Source organism: Leptidea sinapis, chromosome 2 (genome assembly GCF_905404315.1).
Source record: "Leptidea sinapis chromosome 2, ilLepSina1.1, whole genome shotgun sequence".
In the NCBI taxonomy this organism is placed as follows: Eukaryota; Metazoa; Arthropoda; class Insecta; order Lepidoptera; family Pieridae; genus Leptidea; species Leptidea sinapis.
The window spans coordinates 26,133,227-26,155,885 of NC_066266.1; the positions used below are offsets into that span (position 1 = coordinate 26,133,227).

At 34.1% G+C, this 22,659-nt stretch overlaps 2 protein-coding genes across 2 annotated transcripts; both read right to left on the reverse strand.

Moving 5' to 3' along the window:
- Nucleotides 1-2,805: 2,805 nt before the first annotated feature.
- On the reverse strand, nucleotides 2,806-5,091 carry LOC126974199 (zinc finger protein 93-like). The gene is made up of 4 exons (XM_050821651.1): nucleotides 5,086-5,091; nucleotides 4,668-4,716; nucleotides 3,896-4,134; nucleotides 2,806-3,692 (listed from the first exon to the last, which is right to left on the reverse strand). Exons 1-4 carry the CDS (start codon nucleotides 5,089-5,091, stop codon nucleotides 3,306-3,308), a joined length of 681 nt encoding a protein of 226 aa, XP_050677608.1. The 3' UTR covers nucleotides 2,806-3,305.
- Nucleotides 5,092-10,982: 5,891 nt separating this feature from the next.
- Nucleotides 10,983-20,477, reverse strand: LOC126974207 (zinc finger protein 98-like). Its single transcript, XM_050821663.1, has 2 exons — nucleotides 20,408-20,477; nucleotides 10,983-12,944 (listed from the first exon to the last, which is right to left on the reverse strand). Exons 1-2 carry the CDS (start codon nucleotides 20,475-20,477, stop codon nucleotides 11,833-11,835), a joined length of 1,182 nt encoding a protein of 393 aa, XP_050677620.1. The 3' UTR covers nucleotides 10,983-11,832.
- Between the last annotated feature and the right edge of the window lie 2,182 nt (nucleotides 20,478-22,659).

Sequence of the window (22,659 nt, forward strand, 5' to 3'; positions counted from 1 at the left end):
TAAGGTTTATCACCAGTATGTAGTCTTTTATGTATCTTGAAGGTACCAGAAGTTTGAAACTCTTACCACAAACATTGCATGAGTATGGTTTATCCCCTTTATGTATTCCTGCATGTGTTTTCAAAGTTGAAGCTTGTTTGGAACTCTTACCGCAAAAATGCATGAGTATGGTTTATCACCAGTATCTATTTTTTTATGTCTCTTCAAAGTACTAGACTTACAGAAACTCTTAACACAAACACTGCATAAGTAAGGCTTATCACTAGATGTATTCCTTTATGTGTTTTCAAAGTAAAAGCTTGTTTTAAGCTCTTACCACAAACATTGCATACGTAAGGTTTATCACCAGTATGTAGTCTTTTATGTATCTTGAAGGTACCAAAAGTTTGAAACTCTTATCACAAACATTGCATGAGTATGGTTTATCCCCTTTATGTATTCCTGTATGTTTTTTCAAAGTAGAAGCTTGTTTGAAACTCTTACCGCAAACAATGCATGAGTATGGTTTATCACCAGTATCTATTATTTTATGTCTCTTCAAAGTACTAGACTTACAGAAACTCTTAACACAAACACTGCATAAGTAAGGTTTATCACCAGATGTATTCCTTTATGTGTTTTCAAAGTAAAAGCTTGTTTTAAGCTCTTACCACAAACATTGCATACGTAAGGTTTATCACCAGTATGTAGTCTTTTATGTATCTTGAAGGTACCAGAAGTTTGAAACTCTTACCACAAACATTGCATGAGTATGGTTTATCCCCTTTATGAATTCCTGTATGTGTTTTCAAAGTACAAGCTTGTTTGAAACTGTTTCCGCAAACATTGCAGGAGTATGGTTTATCACCAGTATGTATTATTTTATGTCTCTTCAAAGTTCTAAATTTACAGAAACTCTTACCACAATCACTGCATAAGTAAGGTTTATCACCTGTATGTGTTTTCAAAGTAGAAGCTTGTTTAAAACTCTTACCACAAACATTGCATGAGTATGGTTTGTCACTGGTATGTATTCCTTTATGTTTTTAAAGTAGAAGCTTGTTTGAAACTCTTACCGCAAACATTGCATGGGTATGGTTTATCACTAGTATGTATTATTTTATGTATCTTGAAGGTACCAGAACGTTTGAAACTCTTACCACAACTATTGCATGAGTATGGTTTATCACCAGTATGTATTATTTTATGTCTCTTCAAAGTACTATATTTACAAACTCTTAACACAAACACTGCATAAGTAAGGTTTATCACCTGCTAGTATTCCTTTATGTGTTTTTAAAGTAAAAGCTTGTTTTAAACTCTTACCACAAACATTGCATATGTAAGGTTTATCGCCAGTATGTAGTCTATTATGTATCTTGAAGGTACCACAATGTTTGAAACTCTTATCACAAACATTGCATGAGTATGGTTTATCACCTGTATGTATTATTTTATGAGTTTTCAAGAAGAAGTTTCTTTGAAACTCTTACCGCAAACATTGCATGAGTATGGTTTATCACCAGTATCTATTATTTTATGTCTCTTCAAAGTACTAGACTTACAGACTCTTAACACAAACACTGCATAAGTAAGGCTTATCACCAGATGTATTCCTTTATGTGTTTTCAAAGTAAAAGCTTGTTTTAAGCTCTTACCACAAACATTGCATACGTAAGGTTTATCACCAGTATGTAGTCTTTTATGTATCTTGAAGGTATCAGAATACATGAAACTCTTACCACAAACATTGCATGAGTATGGTTTATCACCAGTATGTTTTATTTTAATTCTCTTCAATGTATTCTGTATGTGTTTTCAAAGTACAAGCTTGTTTGAAACTCTTTCCGCAAACATTGTAGGAGTATGGTTAATCACCAGTATGTATTATTTTATGTCTCTTCAAAGTTCTAAATTTACAGAAACTCTTACCACAATCACTGCATAAGTAAGGTTTATCACCTGTATGTGTTTTCAAAGTAGAAGCTTGTTTAAAACTCTTACCACAAACATTGCATGAGTATGGTTTGTCACTGGTATGTATTCCTTTATGTTTTTAAAGTAGAAGCTTGTTTGAAACTCTTACCGCAAACATTGCATGGGTATGGTTTATCACTAGTATGTATTATTTTATGTATCTTGAAGGTACCAGAACGTTTGAAACTCTTACCACAACTATTGCATGAGTATGGTTTATCACCAGCATGTATTATTTTATGTCTCTTCAAAGTACTATATTTACAAACTCTTAACACAAACACTGCATAAGTAAGGTTTATCACCTGCTAGTATTCCTTTATGTGTTTTTAAAGTAAAAGCTTGTTTTAAACTCTTACCACAAACATTGCATATGTAAGGTTTATCGCCAGTATGTAGTCTATTATGTATCTTGAAGGTACCACAATGTTTGAAACTCTTATCACAAACATTGTATGAGTATGGTTTATCACCTGTATGTATTCTTTTATGAGTTTTCAAGAAGAAGCTTCTTTGAAACTCTTACCGCAAACATTGCATGAGTATGGTTTCTCACCAGTATCTATTATTTTATGTCTCTTCAAAGTACTAGACTTACAGAAACTCTTAACACAAACACTGCATAAGTAAGGCTTATCACCAGATGTATTCCTTTATGTGTTTTCAAAGTAAAAGCTTGTTTTAAGCTCTTACCATAAACATTGCATACGTAAGGTTTATCACCAGTATGTAATCTTTTATGTATCTTGAAGGTACCAGAAGTTTGAAACTCTTATCACAAACTTTGCATGAGTATGGTTTATCCCCTTTATGTATTCCTGTATGTTTTTTCAATGTAGAAGCTTGTTTGAAACTCTTACCGCAAACATTGCATGAGTATGGTTTATCACCAGTATCTATTTTTTTATGTCTCTTCAAAGTACTAGACTTACAGAAACTCTTAACACAAACACTGCATAAGTAAGGTTTATCACCAGATGTATTCCTTTATGTGTTTTCAAAGTAAAAGCTTGTTTTAAGCTCTTACCACAAACATTGCATTCGTAAGGTTTATCACCACTATGTAGTCTTTTATGTATCTTGAAGGTACCAGAAGTTTGAAACTCTTACCACAAACATTGCATGAGTATGGTTTATCCCCTTTATGTATTCCTGTATGTTTTTTCAAAGTAGAAGCTTGTTTGAAACTCTTACCGCAAACAATGCATGAGTATGGTTTATCACCAGTATCTATTATTTTATGTCTCTTCAAAGTACTAGACTTACAGAAACTCTTAACACAAACACTGCATAAGTAAGGTTTATCACCAGATGTATTCCTTTATGTGTTTTCAAAGTAAAAGCTTGTTTTAAGCTATTACCACAAACATTGCATACGTAAGGTTTATCACCAGTATGTAGTCTTTTATGTATCTTGAAGGTACCAGAAGTTTGAAACTCTTACCACAAACATTGCATGAGTATGGTTTATCCCCTTTATGAATTCCTGTATGTGTTTTCAAAGTACAAGCTTGTTTGAAACTGTTTCCGCAAACATTGCAGGAGTATGGTTTATCACCAGTATGTATTATTTTATGTCTCTTCAAAGTTCTAAATTTACAGAAACTCTTACCACAATCACTGCATAAGTAAGGTTTATCACCTGTATGTGTTTTCAAAGTAGAAGCTTGTTTAAAACTCTTACCACAAACATTGCATGAGTATGGTTTGTCACTGGTATGTATTCCTTTATGTTTTTAAAGTAGAAGCTTGTTTGAAACTCTTACCGCAAACATTGCATGGGTATGGTTTATCACTAGTATGTATTATTTTATGTATCTTGAAGGTACCAGAACGTTTGAAACTCTTACCACAACTATTGCATGAGTATGGTTTATCACCAGCATGTATTATTTTATGTCTCTTCAAAGTACTATATTTACAAACTCTTAACACAAACACTGCATAAGTAAGGTTTATCACCTGCTAGTATTCCTTTATGTGTTTTTAAAGTAAAAGCTTGTTTTAAACTCTTACCACAAACATTGCATATGTAAGGTTTATCGCCAGTATGTAGTCTATTATGTATCTTGAAGGTACCACAATGTTTGAAACTCTTATCACAAACATTGCATGAGTATGGTTTATCACCTGTATGTATTATTTTATGAGTTTTCAAGAAGAAGCTTCTTTGAAACTCTTACCGCAAACATTGCATGAGTATGGTTTATCACCAGTATCTATTATTTTATGTCTCTTCAAAGTACTAGACTTACAGACTCTTAACACAAACACTGCATAAGTAAGGCTTATCACCAGATGTATTCCTTTATGTGTTTTCAAAGTAAAAGCTTGTTTTAAGCTCTTACCACAAACATTGCATACGTAAGGTTTATCACCAGTATGTAGTCTTTTATGTATCTTGAAGGTATCAGAATACATGAAACTCTTACCACAAACATTGCATGAGTATGGTTTATCACCAGTATGTTTTATTTTAATTCTCTTCAAAGTACTAGATTTACAGAAACTCTTAACAGAAACACTGCATAAGTAAGGTTTATCGCCAGATGTAAATCTTTGTGTTTTCAAAATAAAAGCTTGTTTTAAACTCTTACCACAAACATTGCATATGTAAGGATTATCACCAGTATGTAGTCTATTATGTATCTTGAAGGTACCACAATGCTTGAAACTCTTATCACAAACATTGCATGAGTATGGTTTATCACCTGTATGTATTCTTTTATGAGTTTTCAAAGTAGAAGCTTCTTTGAAACTCTTACCGCAAACATTGCATAAGTAAGGTTTATCACCAGTATGTATTATTTTATGTCTCTTCAAAGTACTAGGTTTACAGAATCTATTAACACAAACACTGCATAAGTAAGGTTTATCACCAGTATGTAGTCTTTTATGTATCTTGAAGGTACCAGAAGTTTGAAACTCTTACCACAAACATTGCATGAGTATGGTTTATCCCCTTTATGAATTCCTGTATGTGTTTTCAAAGTAGAAGCTTGTTTGAAACTCTTACCGCAAACATTGCATGAGTATGGTTTATCACCAGTATGTATTATTTTATGTCTCTTAAAAAACTAGATTTACAGAAATTCTAACCACAAACACTGCATAAGTAAGGTTTATCACCTGCATGTCTTCCTTTACGTGTTTTCAAAGTAAAAGCTTGTTTTAAACTCTTACCACAAACATTGCATACGTAAGATTTATCACCAGTATGTAGTCTCTTATGTATCTTGAAGGTACCAGAATGTTTGAAACTCTTACCACAAACATTGCATACGAAAGGTTAAACACCAATATGTAGTCTTTTATGTATCTTGCAGGTATCAGAATACATGAAACTCTTACCACAAACATTGCATGAGTATGGTTTATCACCAGTACGTATTATTTTATGTCTCTTCAAAGTACTAGACTTACAGAAACTCTTAACACAAACACTGCATAAGTAAGGCTTATCACTAGATGTATTCCTTTATGTGTTTTCAAAGTAAAAGCTTGTTTTAAGCTCTTACCACAAACATTGCATACGTAAGGTTTATCACCAGTATGTAGTCTTTTATGTATCTTGAAGGTACCAGAAGTTTGAAACTCTTATCACAAACATTGCATGAGTATGGTTTATCCCCTTTATGTATTCCTGTATGTTTTTTCAAAGTAGAAGCTTGTTTGAAACTCTTACCGCAAACAATGCATGAGTATGGTTTATCACCAGTATCTATTATTTTATGTCTCTTCAAAGTACTAGACTTACAGAAACTCTTAACACAAACACTGCATAAGTAAGGTTTATCACCAGATGTATTCCTTTATGTGTTTTCAAAGTAAAAGCTTGTTTTAAGCTCTTACCACAAACATTGCATTCGTAAGGTTTATCACCACTATGTAGTCTTTTATGTATCTTGAAGGTACCAGAAGTTTGAAACTCTTACCACAAACATTGCATGAGTATGGTTTATCCCCTTTATGTATTCCTGTATGTTTTTTCAAAGTAGAAGCTTGTTTGAAACTCTTACCGCAAACAATGCATGAGTATGGTTTATCACCAGTATCTATTATTTTATGTCTCTTCAAAGTACTAGACTTACAGAAACTCTTAACACAAACACTGCATAAGTAAGGTTTATCACCAGATGTATTCCTTTATGTGTTTTCAAAGTAAAAGCTTGTTTTAAGCTATTACCACAAACATTGCATACGTAAGGTTTATCACCAGTATGTAGTCTTTTATGTATCTTGAAGGTACCAGAAGTTTGAAACTCTTACCACAAACATTGCATGAGTATGGTTTATCCCCTTTATGAATTCCTGTATGTGTTTTCAAAGTACAAGCTTGTTTGAAACTCTTTCCGCAAACATTGCAGGAGTATGGTTTATCACCAGTATGTATTATTTTATGTCTCTTCAAAGTTCTAAATTTACAGAAACTCTTACCACAATCACTGCATAAGTAAGGTTTATCACCTGTATGTGTTTTCAAAGTAGAAGCTTGTTTAAAACTCTTACCACAAACATTGCATGAGTATGGTTTGTCACTGGTATGTATTCCTTTATGTTTTTAAAGTAGAAGCTTGTTTGAAACTCTTACCGCAAACATTGCATGGGTATGGTTTATCACTAGTATGTATTATTTTATGTATCTTGAAGGTACCAGAACGTTTGAAACTCTTACCACAACTATTGCATGAGTATGGTTTATCACCAGCATGTATTATTTTATGTCTCTTCAAAGTACTATATTTACAAACTCTTAACACAAACACTGCATAAGTAAGGTTTATCACCTGCTAGTATTCCTTTATGTGTTTTTAAAGTAAAAGCTTGTTTTAAACTCTTACCACAAACATTGCATATGTAAGGTTTATCGCCAGTATGTAGTCTATTATGTATCTTGAAGGTACCACAATGTTTGAAACTCTTATCACAAACATTGCATGAGTATGGTTTATCACCTGTATGTATTATTTTATGAGTTTTCAAGAAGAAGCTTCTTTGAAACTCTTACCGCAAACATTGCATGAGTATGGTTTATCACCAGTATCTATTATTTTATGTCTCTTCAAAGTACTAGACTTACAGACTCTTAACACAAACACTGCATAAGTAAGGCTTATCACCAGATGTATTCCTTTATGTGTTTTCAAAGTAAAAGCTTGTTTTAAGCTCTTACCACAAACATTGCATACGTAAGGTTTATCACCAGTATGTAGTCTTTTATGTATCTTGAAGGTATCAGAATACATGAAACTCTTACCACAAACATTGCATGAGTATGGTTTATCACCAGTATGTTTTATTTTAATTCTCTTCAAAGTACTAGATTTACAGAAACTCTTAACAGAAACACTGCATAAGTAAGGTTTATCGCCAGATGTAAATCTTTGTGTTTTCAAAATAAAAGCTTGTTTTAAACTCTTACCACAAACATTGCATATGTAAGGATTATCACCAGTATGTAGTCTATTATGTATCTTGAAGGTACCACAATGCTTGAAACTCTTATCACAAACATTGCATGAGTATGGTTTATCACCTGTATGTATTCTTTTATGAGTTTTCAAAGTAGAAGCTTCTTTGAAACTCTTACCGCAAACATTGCATAAGTAAGGTTTATCACCAGTATGTATTATTTTATGTCTCTTCAAAGTACTAGGTTTACAGAATCTATTAACACAAACACTGCATAAGTAAGGTTTATCACCAGTATGTAGTCTTTTATGTATCTTGAAGGTACCAGAAGTTTGAAACTCTTACCACAAACATTGCATGAGTATGGTTTATCCCCTTTATGAATTCCTGTATGTGTTTTCAAAGTAGAAGCTTGTTTGAAACTCTTACCGCAAACATTGCATGAGTATGGTTTATCACCAGTATGTATTATTTTATGTCTCTTAAAAAACTAGATTTACAGAAATTCTAACCACAAACACTGCATAAGTAAGGTTTATCACCTGCATGTCTTCCTTTACGTGTTTTCAAAGTAAAAGCTTGTTTTAAACTCTTACCACAAACATTGCATACGTAAGATTTATCACCAGTATGTAGTCTCTTATGTATCTTGAAGGTACCAGAATGTTTGAAACTCTTACCACAAACATTGCATACGAAAGGTTAAACACCAATATGTAGTCTTTTATGTATCTTGCAGGTATCAGAATACATGAAACTCTTACCACAAACATTGCATGAGTATGGTTTATCACCAGTACGTATTATTTTATGTCTCTTCAAAGTACTAGACTTACAGAAACTCTTAACACAAACACTGCATAAGTAAGGCTTATCACTAGATGTATTCCTTTATGTGTTTTCAAAGTAAAAGCTTGTTTTAAGCTCTTACCACAAACATTGCATACGTAAGGTTTATCACCAGTATGTAGTCTTTTATGTATCTTGAAGGTACCAGAAGTTTGAAACTCTTATCACAAACATTGCATGAGTATGGTTTATCCCCTTTATGTATTCCTGTATGTTTTTTCAAAGTAGAAGCTTGTTTGAAACTCTTACCGCAAACAATGCATGAGTATGGTTTATCACCAGTATCTATTATTTTATGTCTCTTCAAAGTACTAGACTTACAGAAACTCTTAACACAAACACTGCATAAGTAAGGTTTATCACCAGATGTATTCCTTTATGTGTTTTCAAAGTAAAAGCTTGTTTTAAGCTCTTACCACAAACATTGCATACGTAAGGTTTATCACCAGTATGTAGTCTTTTATGTATCTTGAAGGTACCAGAAGTTAGAAACTCTTACCACAAACATTGCATGAGTATGGTTTATCCCCTTTATGAATTCCTGTATGTGTTTTCAAAGTACAAGCTTGTTTGAAACTCTTTCCGCAAACATTGCAGGAGTATGGTTTATCACCAGTATGTATTATTTTATGTCTCTTCAAAGTTCTAAATTTACAGAAACTCTTACCACAATCACTGCATAAGTAAGGTTTATCACCTGTATGTGTTTTCAAAGTAGAAGCTTGTTTAAAACTCTTACCACAAACATTGCATGAGTATGGTTTGTCACTGGTATGTATTCCTTTATGTTTTTAAAGTAGAAGCTTGTTTGAAACTCTTACCGCAAACATTGCATGGGTATGGTTTATCACTAGTATGTATTATTTTATGTATCTTGAAGGTACCAGAACGTTTGAAACTCTTACCACAACTATTGCATGAGTATGGTTTATCACCAGCATGTATTATTTTATGTCTCTTCAAAGTACTATATTTACAAACTCTTAACACAAACACTGCATAAGTAAGGTTTATCACCTGCTAGTATTCCTTTATGTGTTTTTAAAGTAAAAGCTTGTTTTAAACTCTTACCACAAACATTGCATATGTAAGGTTTATCGCCAGTATGTAGTCTATTATGTATCTTGAAGGTACCAAAATGTTTGAAACTCTTATCACAAACATTGCATGAGTATGGTTTATCACCTGTATGTATTCTTTTATGAGTTTTCAAGAAGAAGCTTCTTTGAAACTCTTACCGCAAACATTGCATGAGTATGGTTTCTCACCAGTATCTATTATTTTATGTCTCTTCAAAGTACTAGACTTACAGAAACTCTTAACACAAACACTGCATAAGTAAGGCTTATCACCAGATGTATTCCTTTATGTGTTTTCAAAGTAAAAGCTTGTTTTAAGCTCTTACCATAAACATTGCATACGTAAGGTTTATCACCAGTATGTAGTCTTTTATGTATCTTGAAGGTACCAGAAGTTTGAAACTCTTATCACAAACATTGCATGAGTATGGTTTATCCCCTTTATGTATTCCTGTATGTTTTTTCAAAGTAGAAGCTTGTTTGAAACTCTTACCGCAAACATTGCATGAGTATGGTTTATCACCAGTATCTATTTTTTTATGTCTCTTCAAAGTACTAGACTTACAGAAACTCTTAACACAAACACTGCATAAGTAAGGTTTATCACCAGATGTATTCCTTTATGTGTTTTCAAAGTAAAAGCTTGTTTTAAGCTCTTACCACAAACATTGCATTCGTAAGGTTTATCACCACTATGTAGTCTTTTATGTATCTTGAAGGTACCAGAAGTTTGAAACTCTTACCACAAACATTGCATGAGTATGGTTTATCCCCTTTATGTATTCCTGTATGTGTTTTCAAAGTAGAAGCTTGTTTGAAACTCTTACCGCAAACAATGCATGAGTATGGTTTATCACCAGTATCTATTATTTTATGTCTCTTCAAAGTACTAGACTTACAGAAACTCTTAACACAAACACTCCATAAGTAAGGTTTATCACCAGATGTATTCCTTTATGTGTTTTCAAAGTAAAAGCTTGTTTTAAGCTCTTACCACAAACATTGCATACGTAAGGTTTATCACCAGTATGTAGTCTTTTATGTATCTTGAAGGTACCAGAAGTTTGAAACTCTTACCACAAACATTGCATGAGTATGGTTTATCCCCTTTATGAATTCCTGTATGTGTTTTCAAAGTACAAGCTTGTTTGAAACTCTTTCCGCAAACATTGCAGGAGTATGGTTTATCAACAGTATGTATTATTTTATGTCTCTTCAAAGTTCTAAATTTACAGAAACTCTTAACACAATCACTGCATAAGTAAGGTTTATCACCTGTATGTGTTTTCAAAGTAGAAGCTTGTTTAAAACTCTTACCACAAACATTGCATGAGTATGGTTTGTCACTGGTATGTATTCCTTTATGTTTTTAAAGTAGAAGCTTGTTTGAAACTCTTACCGCAAACATTGCATGGGTATGGTTTATCACTAGTATGTATTATTTTATGTATCTTGAAGGTACCAGAACGTTTGAAACTCTTACCACAACTATTGCATGAGTATGGTTTATCACCAGTATGTATTATTTTATGTCTCTTCAAAGTACTATATTTACAAACTCTTAACACAAACACTGCATAAGTAAGGTTTATCACCTGCTAGTATTCCTTTATGTGTTTTCAAAGTAAAAGCTTGTTTTAAGCTATTACCACAAACATTGCATACGTAAGGTTTATCGCCAGTATGTAGTCTATTATGTATCTTGAAGGTACCACAATGTTTGAAACTCTTATCACAAACATTGCATGAGTATGGTTTATCACCTGTATGTATTATTTTATGAGTTTTCAAGAAGAAGCTTCTTTGAAACTCTTACCGCAAACATTGCATGAGTATGGTTAATCACCAGTATCTATTATTTTATGTCTCTTCAAAGTACTAGACTTACAGACTCTTAACACAAACACTGCATAAGTAAGGCTTATCACCAGATGTATTCCTTTATGTGTTTTCAAAGTAAAAGCTTGTTTTAAGCTCTTACCACAAACATTGCATACGTAAGGTTTATCACCAGTATGCAGTCTTTTATGTATCTTGAAGGTACCAGAAGTTTGAAACTCTTATCACAAACATTGCATGAGTATGGTTTATCCCCTTTATGTATTCCTGTATGTTTTTTCAAAGTAGAAGCTTGTTTGAAACTCTTACCGCAAACATTGCATGAGTATGGTTTATCACTAGTATCTATTATTTTATGTCTCTTCAAAGTACTAGACTTACAGAAACTCTTAAGACAAACACTGCATAAGTAAGGTTTATCACCAGATGTATTCCTTTATGTGTTTTCAAAGAAAAAGCTTGTTTTAAGCTCTTACCACAAACATTGCATGCGTAAGGTTTATCACCAGTATGTAGTCTTTTATGTATCTTGAAGGTACCAGAAGTTTGAAACTCTTACCACAAACATTGCATGAGTATGGTTTATCCCCTTTATGAATTCCTCTATGTGTTTTCAAAGTAGAAGCTTGTTTGAAACTCTTTCCGCAAACATTGCATGAGTATGGTTTATCACCAGTATGTATTATTTTATGTCTCTTCAAAGTTCTAGATTTACAGAAACTCTTACCACAATCACTGCATAAGTAAGGTTTATCACCAGATGTATTCCTTTATGTGTTTTTAAAGTAAAAGCTTGTTTTAAACTCTTACCACAAACATTGCATACGTAAGGTTTATCACCAGTATGTAGTCTCTTATGTATCTTGAAGGTACCAGAATGTTTGAAACTCTTACCACAAACATTGCATACGTAAGGTTTAACACCAATATGTAGTCTTTTATGTATCTTGAAGGTATCAGAATACATGAAACTCTTACCACAAACATTGCATGAGTATGGTTTATCACCAGTATGTTTTATTTTAATTCTCTTCAAAGTACTAGATTTACAGAAACTCTTAACAGAAACACTGCATAAGTAAGGTTTATCGCCAGATGTAAATCTTTGTGTTTTCAAAATAAAAGCTTGTTTTAAACTCTTACCACAAACATTGCATATGTAAGGATTATCACCAGTATGTAGTCTATTATGTATCTTGAAGGTACCACAATGCTTGAAACTCTTATCACAAACATTGCATGAGTATGGTTTATCACCTGTATGTATTCTTTTATGAGTTTTCAAAGTTGAAGCTTCTTTGAAACTCTTACCGCAAACATTGCATAAGTAAGGTTTATCACCAGTATGTATTATTTTATGTCTCTTCAAAGTACTAGGTTTACAGAATCTATTAACACAAACACTGCATAAGTAAGGTTTATCACCTGTATGTGTTCCTTTATGTGTTTTCAAAGTAGAAGCTTGTTTAAAACTCTTATCACAAACATTGCATGAGTATGGTTTGTCACTGGTATGTATTCCTTTATGTGTTTTTAAAGTAGAAACTTGTTTGAAACTCTTACCGCAAACATTGCATGGGTATGGTTTATCACCAGTATGTATTATTTTATGTATCTTGAAGGTACCAGAACGTCTGAAACTCTTACCACAAACATTGCATGAGTATGGTTTATCACCAACATGTATTATTTTATGTCTCTTCAAAGTACTATATTTACAGAAACTATTAACACAAACACTGCATAGGTAAGGTTTATCACCGGATCTATTCCTATATGTGTTTTCAAAGTAAAAGTTTGTTTGAACCTCTTACCACAAACATTGCATACGTAAGGTTTATCACCAGTATGTAGTCTATTATGTATCTTGAAGGTACCAGAATGTTTGCAAACTCTTACCACAAACATTGCATAAGTATGGTTTATCACCAGTATGTATTATTTTATGTCTCTTCAAAGTACCAGATTTACAGAAACTCTTAACAGAAACACTGCATAAGTAAAGTTTATCACCAGTATGTATGCTTTTATGTCTCTTCAAAGTACCAGATTTACAGTTACTCTTACCACACACACTGCATAAGTAAGGTTTATCACCCATTGCATTGTATTTCGTGTAATGTGAGCGGCTTACAAGAACGTGAACAATTATGTACTACAGCTTTTTACACGTTATCACGGAAGTGTCGTAACCTGGTGATAATTGATACATATTTTCATCGCAAATACATAAAAGGTAATATTTTTCAGCTTTCCCGTACACGAGATAATGAGAGAGAATTGGCGCTAGTTGGTAGCAAGAGATTGATGTGAAGTAATTTACAAAGCAAATAGGCATATTTATATATTACCACGAAAGGATTTAAGTTTTTTGGATTATACCATATTTAAAATGTGACAAAAGCTGTCATACCATTATATTTTGATTTCCGCTTATACTTCATATACCAAAAAAATACTCTGGAAAAGATATCTAAGTCTAAAAGACAAATTTTATTTAATTCAAGGAACTTAACATTTAAATAATTATATTATTATTGAGTATTATATTTGAGTATTAGTTTCTCTCATTAAATGTTATCTTAAGTTATTAAATCCAAAAGCCTTTGAACGTAACGAAGTAACAAATAAATCACAAGCCAATAAATAAACATACAAACTTTCCCCTTTATAATATGAGTGTGATTTTTGATTAAAAACGTAAAAAACCTCCGACTGAACAGATCTTGATCGGCAAAATAGTGACAGACTGACGAACGTTAAACTTATGGTAACCCTCTTTTTCGTGTGGGTTTAATAAAATCGTTACTGCTACTCCACTGATGTCCTTGTCCAAATCGGGTTCTAAATCCAAAATACGCAGCTGAAATTGAAATAATAATATTTTAAACACCTGGAGCAAACGCAGAAATGTATAGAAAAGTTATTATGGTCTCAATTGTGGCGTGTGCCATATTTCGGCTTTGATTTGTACGAGGTGCATTGTGTGTCAGTTAGTATAGAACGTCATTGTTGAGGACCTTTCTTATAAATAGCGCGGATAGTCCTCTTGTGCAATACAAAAATATTATTGATAACGGCAGTATTCACTAATAGGATATACCATAGGACATAATACTATGAAAATAAATAAAGCGAACGTGTCGCGCCGTATCTATGTCAGTTAATTGTCTAATAATTTTAACCGCGTAAGCCGTAGAGTTAAGATAACCAGTCTTTCAATATGTTGGCCCCATTGTAAATTGGAATCAAGAGTAATGCCAAGAAATAAAGCAAATTGAACCAGTTTTATCACCTCTCCGTTTAACAACACACTAGCATCTACATTGTTGTTATTTGATAAGATAAATTTTATACGTTTCGTTTTGTTGCTATTTAACATCAGGTTATTAGCGCTAAGACAGTACACGATGTCAGATAGTATATAGTTAGCTTCACCAAACACTTAAAATATCAGTGAAGTGCCATCTGCAGACAATACTACCTTGTTTTATTTCTATATGGTTAGGAAGATCATTTATGTAGATAAGGAAGAGGAACGGTCCAAGGCTAGACCCTTGTGGTGTTATCTACACTTCTTGCTTATGATTTTAGCAACTAGGTCGTTATCGACGGTTAATGCTCGAGTGCCCCAAGGCTGGGTGCTATCCCTCACACTGTTTCTTCTGTATATCACTGATATGTTGGACACCTCCAACATACATTGCTATGCAGTCGAGTCCTCTCTTGAGAAGGTCGCGGAATGGGGTAAATTGAACCTTGCCCAATTGCACCCCCAGAAGACTCAAGTTTGCGCGTTAACCACGTGGAAGAACTTCCTTGTACGTTGTTTCCAGGACGATACGACATGGGTACCTTCAAAAAAAGCGCGTACACCTTCGTTACAGGCCGGCAACGCTTCTGTGATTCCTCTGGTGTTGCAAGAGAATGTGGGCTGCGGTGAACACTTAGCACCAGGTGACCCGAACTTCAAACTCAAGCTGTTTAATACTATCCTTACTTGGAATTTCCAAACATTCTAACTTATTTACTAGAATAGCGTTATATTTTATTTTCGAATAGTGCTAGCAAAGTTGATTCGTAAAATCAATATCTATTTTTTGCTATTGCTAACTTTACAATAAATGGGCATTCGCGTGGGTCCATAACCTGTGATCCTACACTTATTAAATATCTATGAATATAAAAGAAGATCTACACAAGTCTCTGGCGAGCGAGCAAATGGTATAACCATTCGCCTACTCCGAGTAGAAGAGGAATTGGTGACTAGAGGTCTTAATACCTCAACAAGAGTCAGCAAAACTTGGTAGTCTATAAAACTCTATACATAATATTAAAATATAATCTTACCATCACGTTGATAATTAACATTCTTCAATCTCTCTCAATATATTGTTTGATTGTTTATCCAGTTGCCAGTCTGCGGACCAACCTAAAAATGAGTTAAGCATTATATTATGGGTTATTTACATAATCAAATTGAATTATTTGTATTCAAAGTAGGATTTTTATTTATTGAACGTCAGAATCTACCACCCATTCGACATTTCGTTGAAAGCTCCCAGGTGCCTTACTTTATCCGAAAACTTAATAAACTGAATTCTAAAACCTTCCTCGAGAACCACGCTATCCATATTAGTAAAAACAGTATGAAAATCGGTGAAGTAGTTTTTGAGTTTATCGCGAACAGACAGTCAGACAGACGCGGCGAAAAACTTTGTTTTATAATAATAATAATTCTTTATTTGCATAATGTGTGTATAAAAGTTAACAAAACAATCCTGTACGAATCAACACATTAGCCAAAAAGGGCATGCAAATAACATCACCTACACATCATTATATAATAATAATATTCTAACGTTACAGCACATAATATTTCATTGTTACATCATATTAACATCTACACAAATTATAATATGTAGTCAAAGTTAAACACAAGATTATGAAAAAGACAACCACAAAATTAAAAAGTCAGATACAGCATAGAAATTTGAGAATTAATTAAACTCACTCCGAGATCCCTGAGAGATCGAATCAGAAATGAGGAGATCCGTAGGAGAACTAAAGTAACCGACATAGTCCAAATGATTGCGTAACTGAAGCGGCAGTGGGCAGGGCATATAGTTCGACGGACTGATGGCCGTTGGGGCAGTAAAGTCCTCGAATGGCGACCACGTACCGGAAGACGCAGTGTTGATTTTTTTTCAATTATTTCCCCCACAAGGGGGACCTTTTTGGGGGAGTTTGAGTTTGAATACAAGAATAAAAATTTTCGGTATATTTATAGAATTATATATTTCTGGGTGCGTGCACTATTACCGAGTGGGTGTGTGAGGCAACAACAGCTGTATAATATATTACAACATCATTACCTGGTAACTCATGCTCTTCCACATCTATCTCATCATTACCCTCTCGTTGAATGAACGGATCATGTTGCATGCTGTCTTCGTTCAGATGTAAAAGATCATGATGACACTCGGGCAGATTGATGGATTCTGAAATGAAGACATCTATAAATTATTGTTACGAAGATAGAATGACATTGAATGTCGAATTTTAGCGAGAGTTATAGAATTTGATACTATATATATTAAACTCTCTCTCTCGTTCGTACTCTTCCATAAAAAAACTGGAAGCTTCAGATGGATTTTGCCAGGTATGTGTAATGGGATAACTATTTGATTTTTATGAGCAGAAGGAATTATTCCATTGCCAAAGGGTATGAAGTAGATCTAAGTAGTAGTCCTTGGTCGTCTAACTACAAAATCAAAGGCAAAGTCCGTATTACTGATTTGTATACACTTATTTTTAGAATTAGCATACATAATACATAGGAATAAGTATTGTAGGTATGTTATTCTTCTACTGTATTGTGTGTAAGAATATAAATACATTATTACCCTGAATGTCGGATTAAATCGTCGTGATTAGATAATGTCTGCCCCAAATGGGGACATTTGGAAACAAACATTGTATTTTTGAGTGTTTGCTCGAAAATGTCGTGATTCGGTAGTTTCCCACTAAGGCAGCACAATACTAGCGTTTCTCCGGAAAATACTTGCAAACAACGTCATTTCGTTGAAAGCTCCCAGGTGCCTTACTTTATCCGAAAACTTAATAAACTGAATTCTAAAACCTTCCTCGAGAACCACGCTATCCATATTAGTAAAAACAGTATGAAAATCGGTGAAGTAGTTTTTGAGTTTATCGCGAACAGACAGTCAGACAGACGCGGCGAAAAACTTTGTTTTATAATAATAATAATTCTTTATTTGCATAATGTGTGTATAAAAGTTAACAAAACAATCCTGTACGAATCAACACATTAGCCAAAAAGGGCATGCAAATAACATCACCTACACATCATTATATAATAATAATATTCTAACGTTACAGCACATAATATTTCATTGTTACATCATATTAACATCTACACAAAATATACATAATATGTAGTCAAAGTTAAACACAAGATTATGAAAAAGACAACCACAAAATTAAAAAGTCAGATACAGCATAGAAATTTGAGAATTAATTAAACTCACTCCGAGATCCCTGAGAGATCAAATCAGAAATGAGGAGATCCGTAGGAGAACTAAAGTAACCGACATAGTCCAAATGATTGCGTAACTGAAGCGGCAGTGGGCAGGGCATATAGTTCGACGGACTGATGGCCGTTGGGGCAGTAAAGTCCTCGAATGGCGACCACGTACCGGAAGACGCAGTGTTGATTTTTTTTCAATTATTTCCCCCACAAGGGGGACCTTTTTGGGGGAGTTTGAGTTTGAATACAAGAATAAAAATTTTCGGTATATTTATAGAATTATATATTTCTGGGTGCGTGCACTATTACCGAGTGGGTGTGTGAGGCAACAACAGCTGTATAATATATTACAACATCATTACCTGGTAACTCATGCTCTTCCACATCTATCTCATCATTACCCTCTCGTTGAATGAACGGATCATGTTGCATGCTGTCTTCGTTCAGATGTAAAAGATCATGATGACACTCGGGCAGATTGATGGATTCTGAAATGAAGACATCTATAAATTATTGTTACGAAGATAGAATGACATTGAATGTCGAATTTTAGCGAGAGTTATAGAATTTGATACTATATATATTAAACTCTCTCTCTCGTTCGTACTCTTCCATAAAAAAACTGGAAGCTTCAGATGGATTTTGCCAGGTATGTGTAATGGGATAACTATTTGATTTTTATGAGCAGAAGGAATTATTCCATTGCCAAAGGGTATGAAGTAGATCTAAGTAGTAGTCCTTGGTCGTCTAACTACAAAATCAAAGGCAAAGTCCGTATTACTGATTTGTATACACTTATTTTTAGAATTAGCATACATAATACATAGGAATAAGTATTGTAGGTATGTTATTCTTCTACTGTATTGTGTGTAAGAATATAAATACATTATTACCCTGAATGTCGGATTAAATCGTCGTGATTAGATAATGTCTGCCCCAAATGGGGACATTTGGAAACAAACATTGTATTTTTGAGTGTTTGCTCGAAAATGTCGTGATTCGGTAGTTTCCCACTAAGGCAGCACAATACTAGCGTTTCTCCGGAAAATACTTGCAAACAACGTCCATTGACCCAATGTGAACGCTAGTATGCAAGCGGTAATCAGTACTGCAATCGTATCGAAACACTGCTCGATTCAAATCAGTACTTCATAAATTTCTTCTTGTGCGTCGAAAATTATCTAGTTGTTGATCTCTGAGGTTTACTGTCTGCCTCGCTTTGCTCTTGTGATTCAGAAACACAACGTCGAGCCCACACTAATGCGGTGCTTTTTATCTGCAATTTCTTGTTGCATTACGTCTATGTCGGGAAAGATGGCACAATGTAGTACACTTATAGAAAAAAACACAAGGTGGTATTGTTTGCGGATGACACTTCACTTATATTCAAAGTGAAACGAAGCTAAGTTTATATGACGAAGTAAACAATGCTCTATCTGACATCGTGTACTGGTTTACCAATAACTTATTGTTAAATAGTCATAAAACCAAATATATTAAATTCACCGCTCCAAATGTCAAAAATGTAGATTCGAATATTTTATTAAATGGAGAGGTGGTAAAACCAGTGGAATCTACTGTATTTCTTGGCATTACTGTTGATTCCAAATTGCAGTGGGGCACCCATATTGAAGGATTGGCGAATAGGCTTAGTTATGCAGCATATGCGGTTAAGAAAATTAGACGGTTAACTGACATTTGTGATATTTTCATAGTATTATGTCCTGTGGTATATTGTTATGGGGCAGTGCGGCCGATATTAATACTATCTTTGTGCTGCAGAAGAGGGCTATTCGCGCGATTTATAACCTAGGTCCTAAAGAATCATTAAGATAAAAATTTAAAGAAATAAATTTTTGATAATGTTCTGTATGTTCATAAGCACATTGAGGAATTTTCTAGAAACTGTGACATTCATAATGTTAACACGAGGAACAACCATAACTTGTTATGCCTACTACTTGGTTGGGTCGAGTTAGTAAGTCTTTTGTTGGGCGATGTATGTGCTTCTACAATATGATCCCAGAAAATGTACAAAACAAAGGTGTTACGAAATTTAAAAGAATTGTTAAAAAACGTTTGTGTGGGAAAGGTTATTATAGTATAAACGATTTTCTTAATGACATCACGGACTGGGAATAAAGCGAACACCCTCAGGCTCTTTAATTATAAAATATGTTTATTGTACGATATTACATTGTAATCCATATTTTATATTAAAAAAAAAGCCCGCAGAGTTTCTTGCGCCCATTCTTCTCAGGTCTGAGGCAGTCTCTTTTGAATGGGTGGTAGTTTTTGACGTTCAATAAGTGATTTTAAATCCTATTTTGAATAAAAATATTTGAATTTGAATAAGCTAATAGAAACTCGAAACAAACACACCCACCCAATGACATTCTATACATAAGAACGTCGTTGCACCCACCAGTCGACTTGAATAACTTGACGTGCACTGTCAGTTGTATTTTATTACTCATATAGCGTGAAACTAACAAAAAACTTCAATGAAAATGTCAATCCATACAAAATGTATGAGAAAATAAATGTTTTAATATTTATTGTGATTTTTTCGATATTTTATTACTTATTATCCTATTCCGGACTAAGAGAAACCCAAAAAATCAAACAACAGAAAAAATGGTCCAGCCGTTCTTGAGTTATAAATGGTGTAACTAACACGACTTTGTTTTATATATATATATATATATTATATCATCATTACCTGGTAACTCATGCTCTTCCACATCTATCTCATCTTTTCCCGCCTGTTGAATGAACGGTTCATGTTGCATGTTGTCTTCGTTCAGATGAAAAATCCCGTGATGACACAGGGGCAGATTGATGGATTCTGAAATTAAGACATCTATAAATTATTGTTCCGAAAATTTAATGACATTGAATGTCGAATTTTAGCGAGAGATATAGAATTTTATACTATATATATTAAATAATATTAATACAATATAAGCAGTATCCGAGATAGCTAGTTTACGGGACAATACGAAATGGGTACTTCCATTAGGCGTTTCCATGGATTTTAATACTAATCCCACATCGAGTGACCATTTAATTATTTTATCAAAGTCTATTTGAAGATTAGTGATAGCATCTTTAGGATTATCACCGTAAGCTAGTACACATGTGTCGTCAGAGAATTGGAATACTTCACATTTTTCTATTAAGTTTGGTATGCAAGTCACGTAAGTAAGAAAATGTAATGGTCCGATTACCGAGCCCTGAGCTATGCCCTCAGACACAGACAGGTCACTGTATGTATAATTAATTTTTACAACTTATTTCCTTTTTTCTTTCCAGATTTATAGGCAAATCGAATATAAAATGATTAAGTTTTATTTGTGTTCATGTAATTATATTATTTAATCAAAACAAATCTTATAACTATATTTACAATACTACGACTACATAAAATTAAAACTATCATTACGTGGAAGCGTACCAAGAATACTGGCAGCATTACCCCGTTGGATAGCAAGGCTGATCCGTTGACCGAAATAGCTGCCAGCACTTGGGTTTCCAGTAGCCTTATTGAGGCGCGAAGATAGTATTTTGAACATTCTCCGCGCCTCTGGGCCCCACGGGCCAAGTGTCTCGACACCAAACGGCACAAAGATGTATGACTCACTGAGACCAACATATTTGCGACGCTTGCCGTCTTCGGCAGTCGAAGCAGCAGCCCCAGCACCAACTGACGTAACTTGGACATGAGAAGGAGCCAGAGTGTCGACGCAAGTAGCGTCCCACACCAGCGCCCTTCCCCGTGCCCAAGCCACCAGCGTCATTCCATCAGGACGCTTGCCATCGCGGCGGGTAATACCATTTGGCTCTAAAACAGCTGGTATATTAAGAGCGGCAAATGCCCTGCGGATGACTTCATTAATGCTGGCGTGACGACTGATACGGCCTGCCGATTTTAGGCAGGATAACCCGTGGCGTCCAAGAGCATCTACCTGAACGCCACATCTACATTGATGTGGTTCATTCAGTTTTATACCTAGCCGGAGTGATACGCATATTGACAATGTCATATTGTCAAGTAGCGTTCCAATCGGCGCAGAAGGCAAGGCTTGTAACCAAAATCCCGACTCATTTTCTGTCACGGCCAAAAGACGAGCACGCTCTGTTATGTCAGTAGATGAGATCAAAAGATCATCAAAGGCTGACTTACAAAGAAGTGCGTCCCATGCTTTTTGACACTTTAAATCGTCTGGAAAATTTTGAATGTTTGCAATATTTAGCCAAGCATTGTTAGCTTCGTTCAAATACACAATCTCTGAGTTACCTGGTACATGATTTACAATTCTAGTAACCAAAGGCTGCGCACTATGAACTGAAGATAGAAATCCTGGTAAGGCAACGCCCGAAACTTTGCGAGTACCCAAACCACCAAACCGTATCGGTAAAGAGGCTTGAGACCATGCACGATCTGTAAACGCGCAATTCAAAATGGTTTCTAAAATATTTTTGTGTTCATTAAATTATTATGCAATATACACTTACTTTAAAATGTATATTAACAGTACTCTATCTCTAAATTTGACATATAAATTACCTGGCAAATCCTGTTCTGTGTCTTCAATAAACTGTTCAATCTCCATATTTCTATATTGAAATAATGTGTTTAAGTGAATGACTAAGTTGATAGGCCTCGAAGAAACTCAGATTAGATTATTCTGAAAAAGCAGATGAGGAAAGATTATGTAACACACACTTGTTTTTATTGGATGCTAATTATGAAATTACACAAAAAAATATTGACTGATTTAAGAATATTTTCCATTCATGTAACACTTATCCTAGTGTTTGATATTTTTAGCTCTTTATAAGCTTCTCAATTAGTCAGCAGAGTACAACATGGACATGACATGTTAACTTATCAAGGAGTGACCAGCCATATTTCAATGAACTCCGGTGTTGAAACTCCGGCACAGGTATATCACAATTCTTAAGAAGGTG

Excerpts from the sequence above, each read along its gene's own strand:
- LOC126974199 (XM_050821651.1), bottom strand. Across the intron at positions 4,135-4,667 it reads TCATAAAAGAATACATACAG|AGTTTCAAAGAAGCTTCTTC; the intron begins GTGATAAACCAT and ends GTTTGCGGTAAG. Across the intron at positions 3,693-3,895 it reads ATAAACCTTACTTATGCAGT|AAACATAAAGGAATACATAC; the intron begins GTTTGTGTTAAG and ends CTTCTACTTTAA.
- LOC126974207 (XM_050821663.1), bottom strand. The coding sequence starts at position 20,477 with ATGCAACATGAACCGTTCATTCAACAGGCGGGAAAAGATGAGATAGAT. Across the intron at positions 12,945-20,407 it reads GGAAGAGCATGAGTTACCAG|AGGTTCAAACAAACTTTTAC; the intron begins GTAATGATGATA and ends GTTTGTGGTAAG.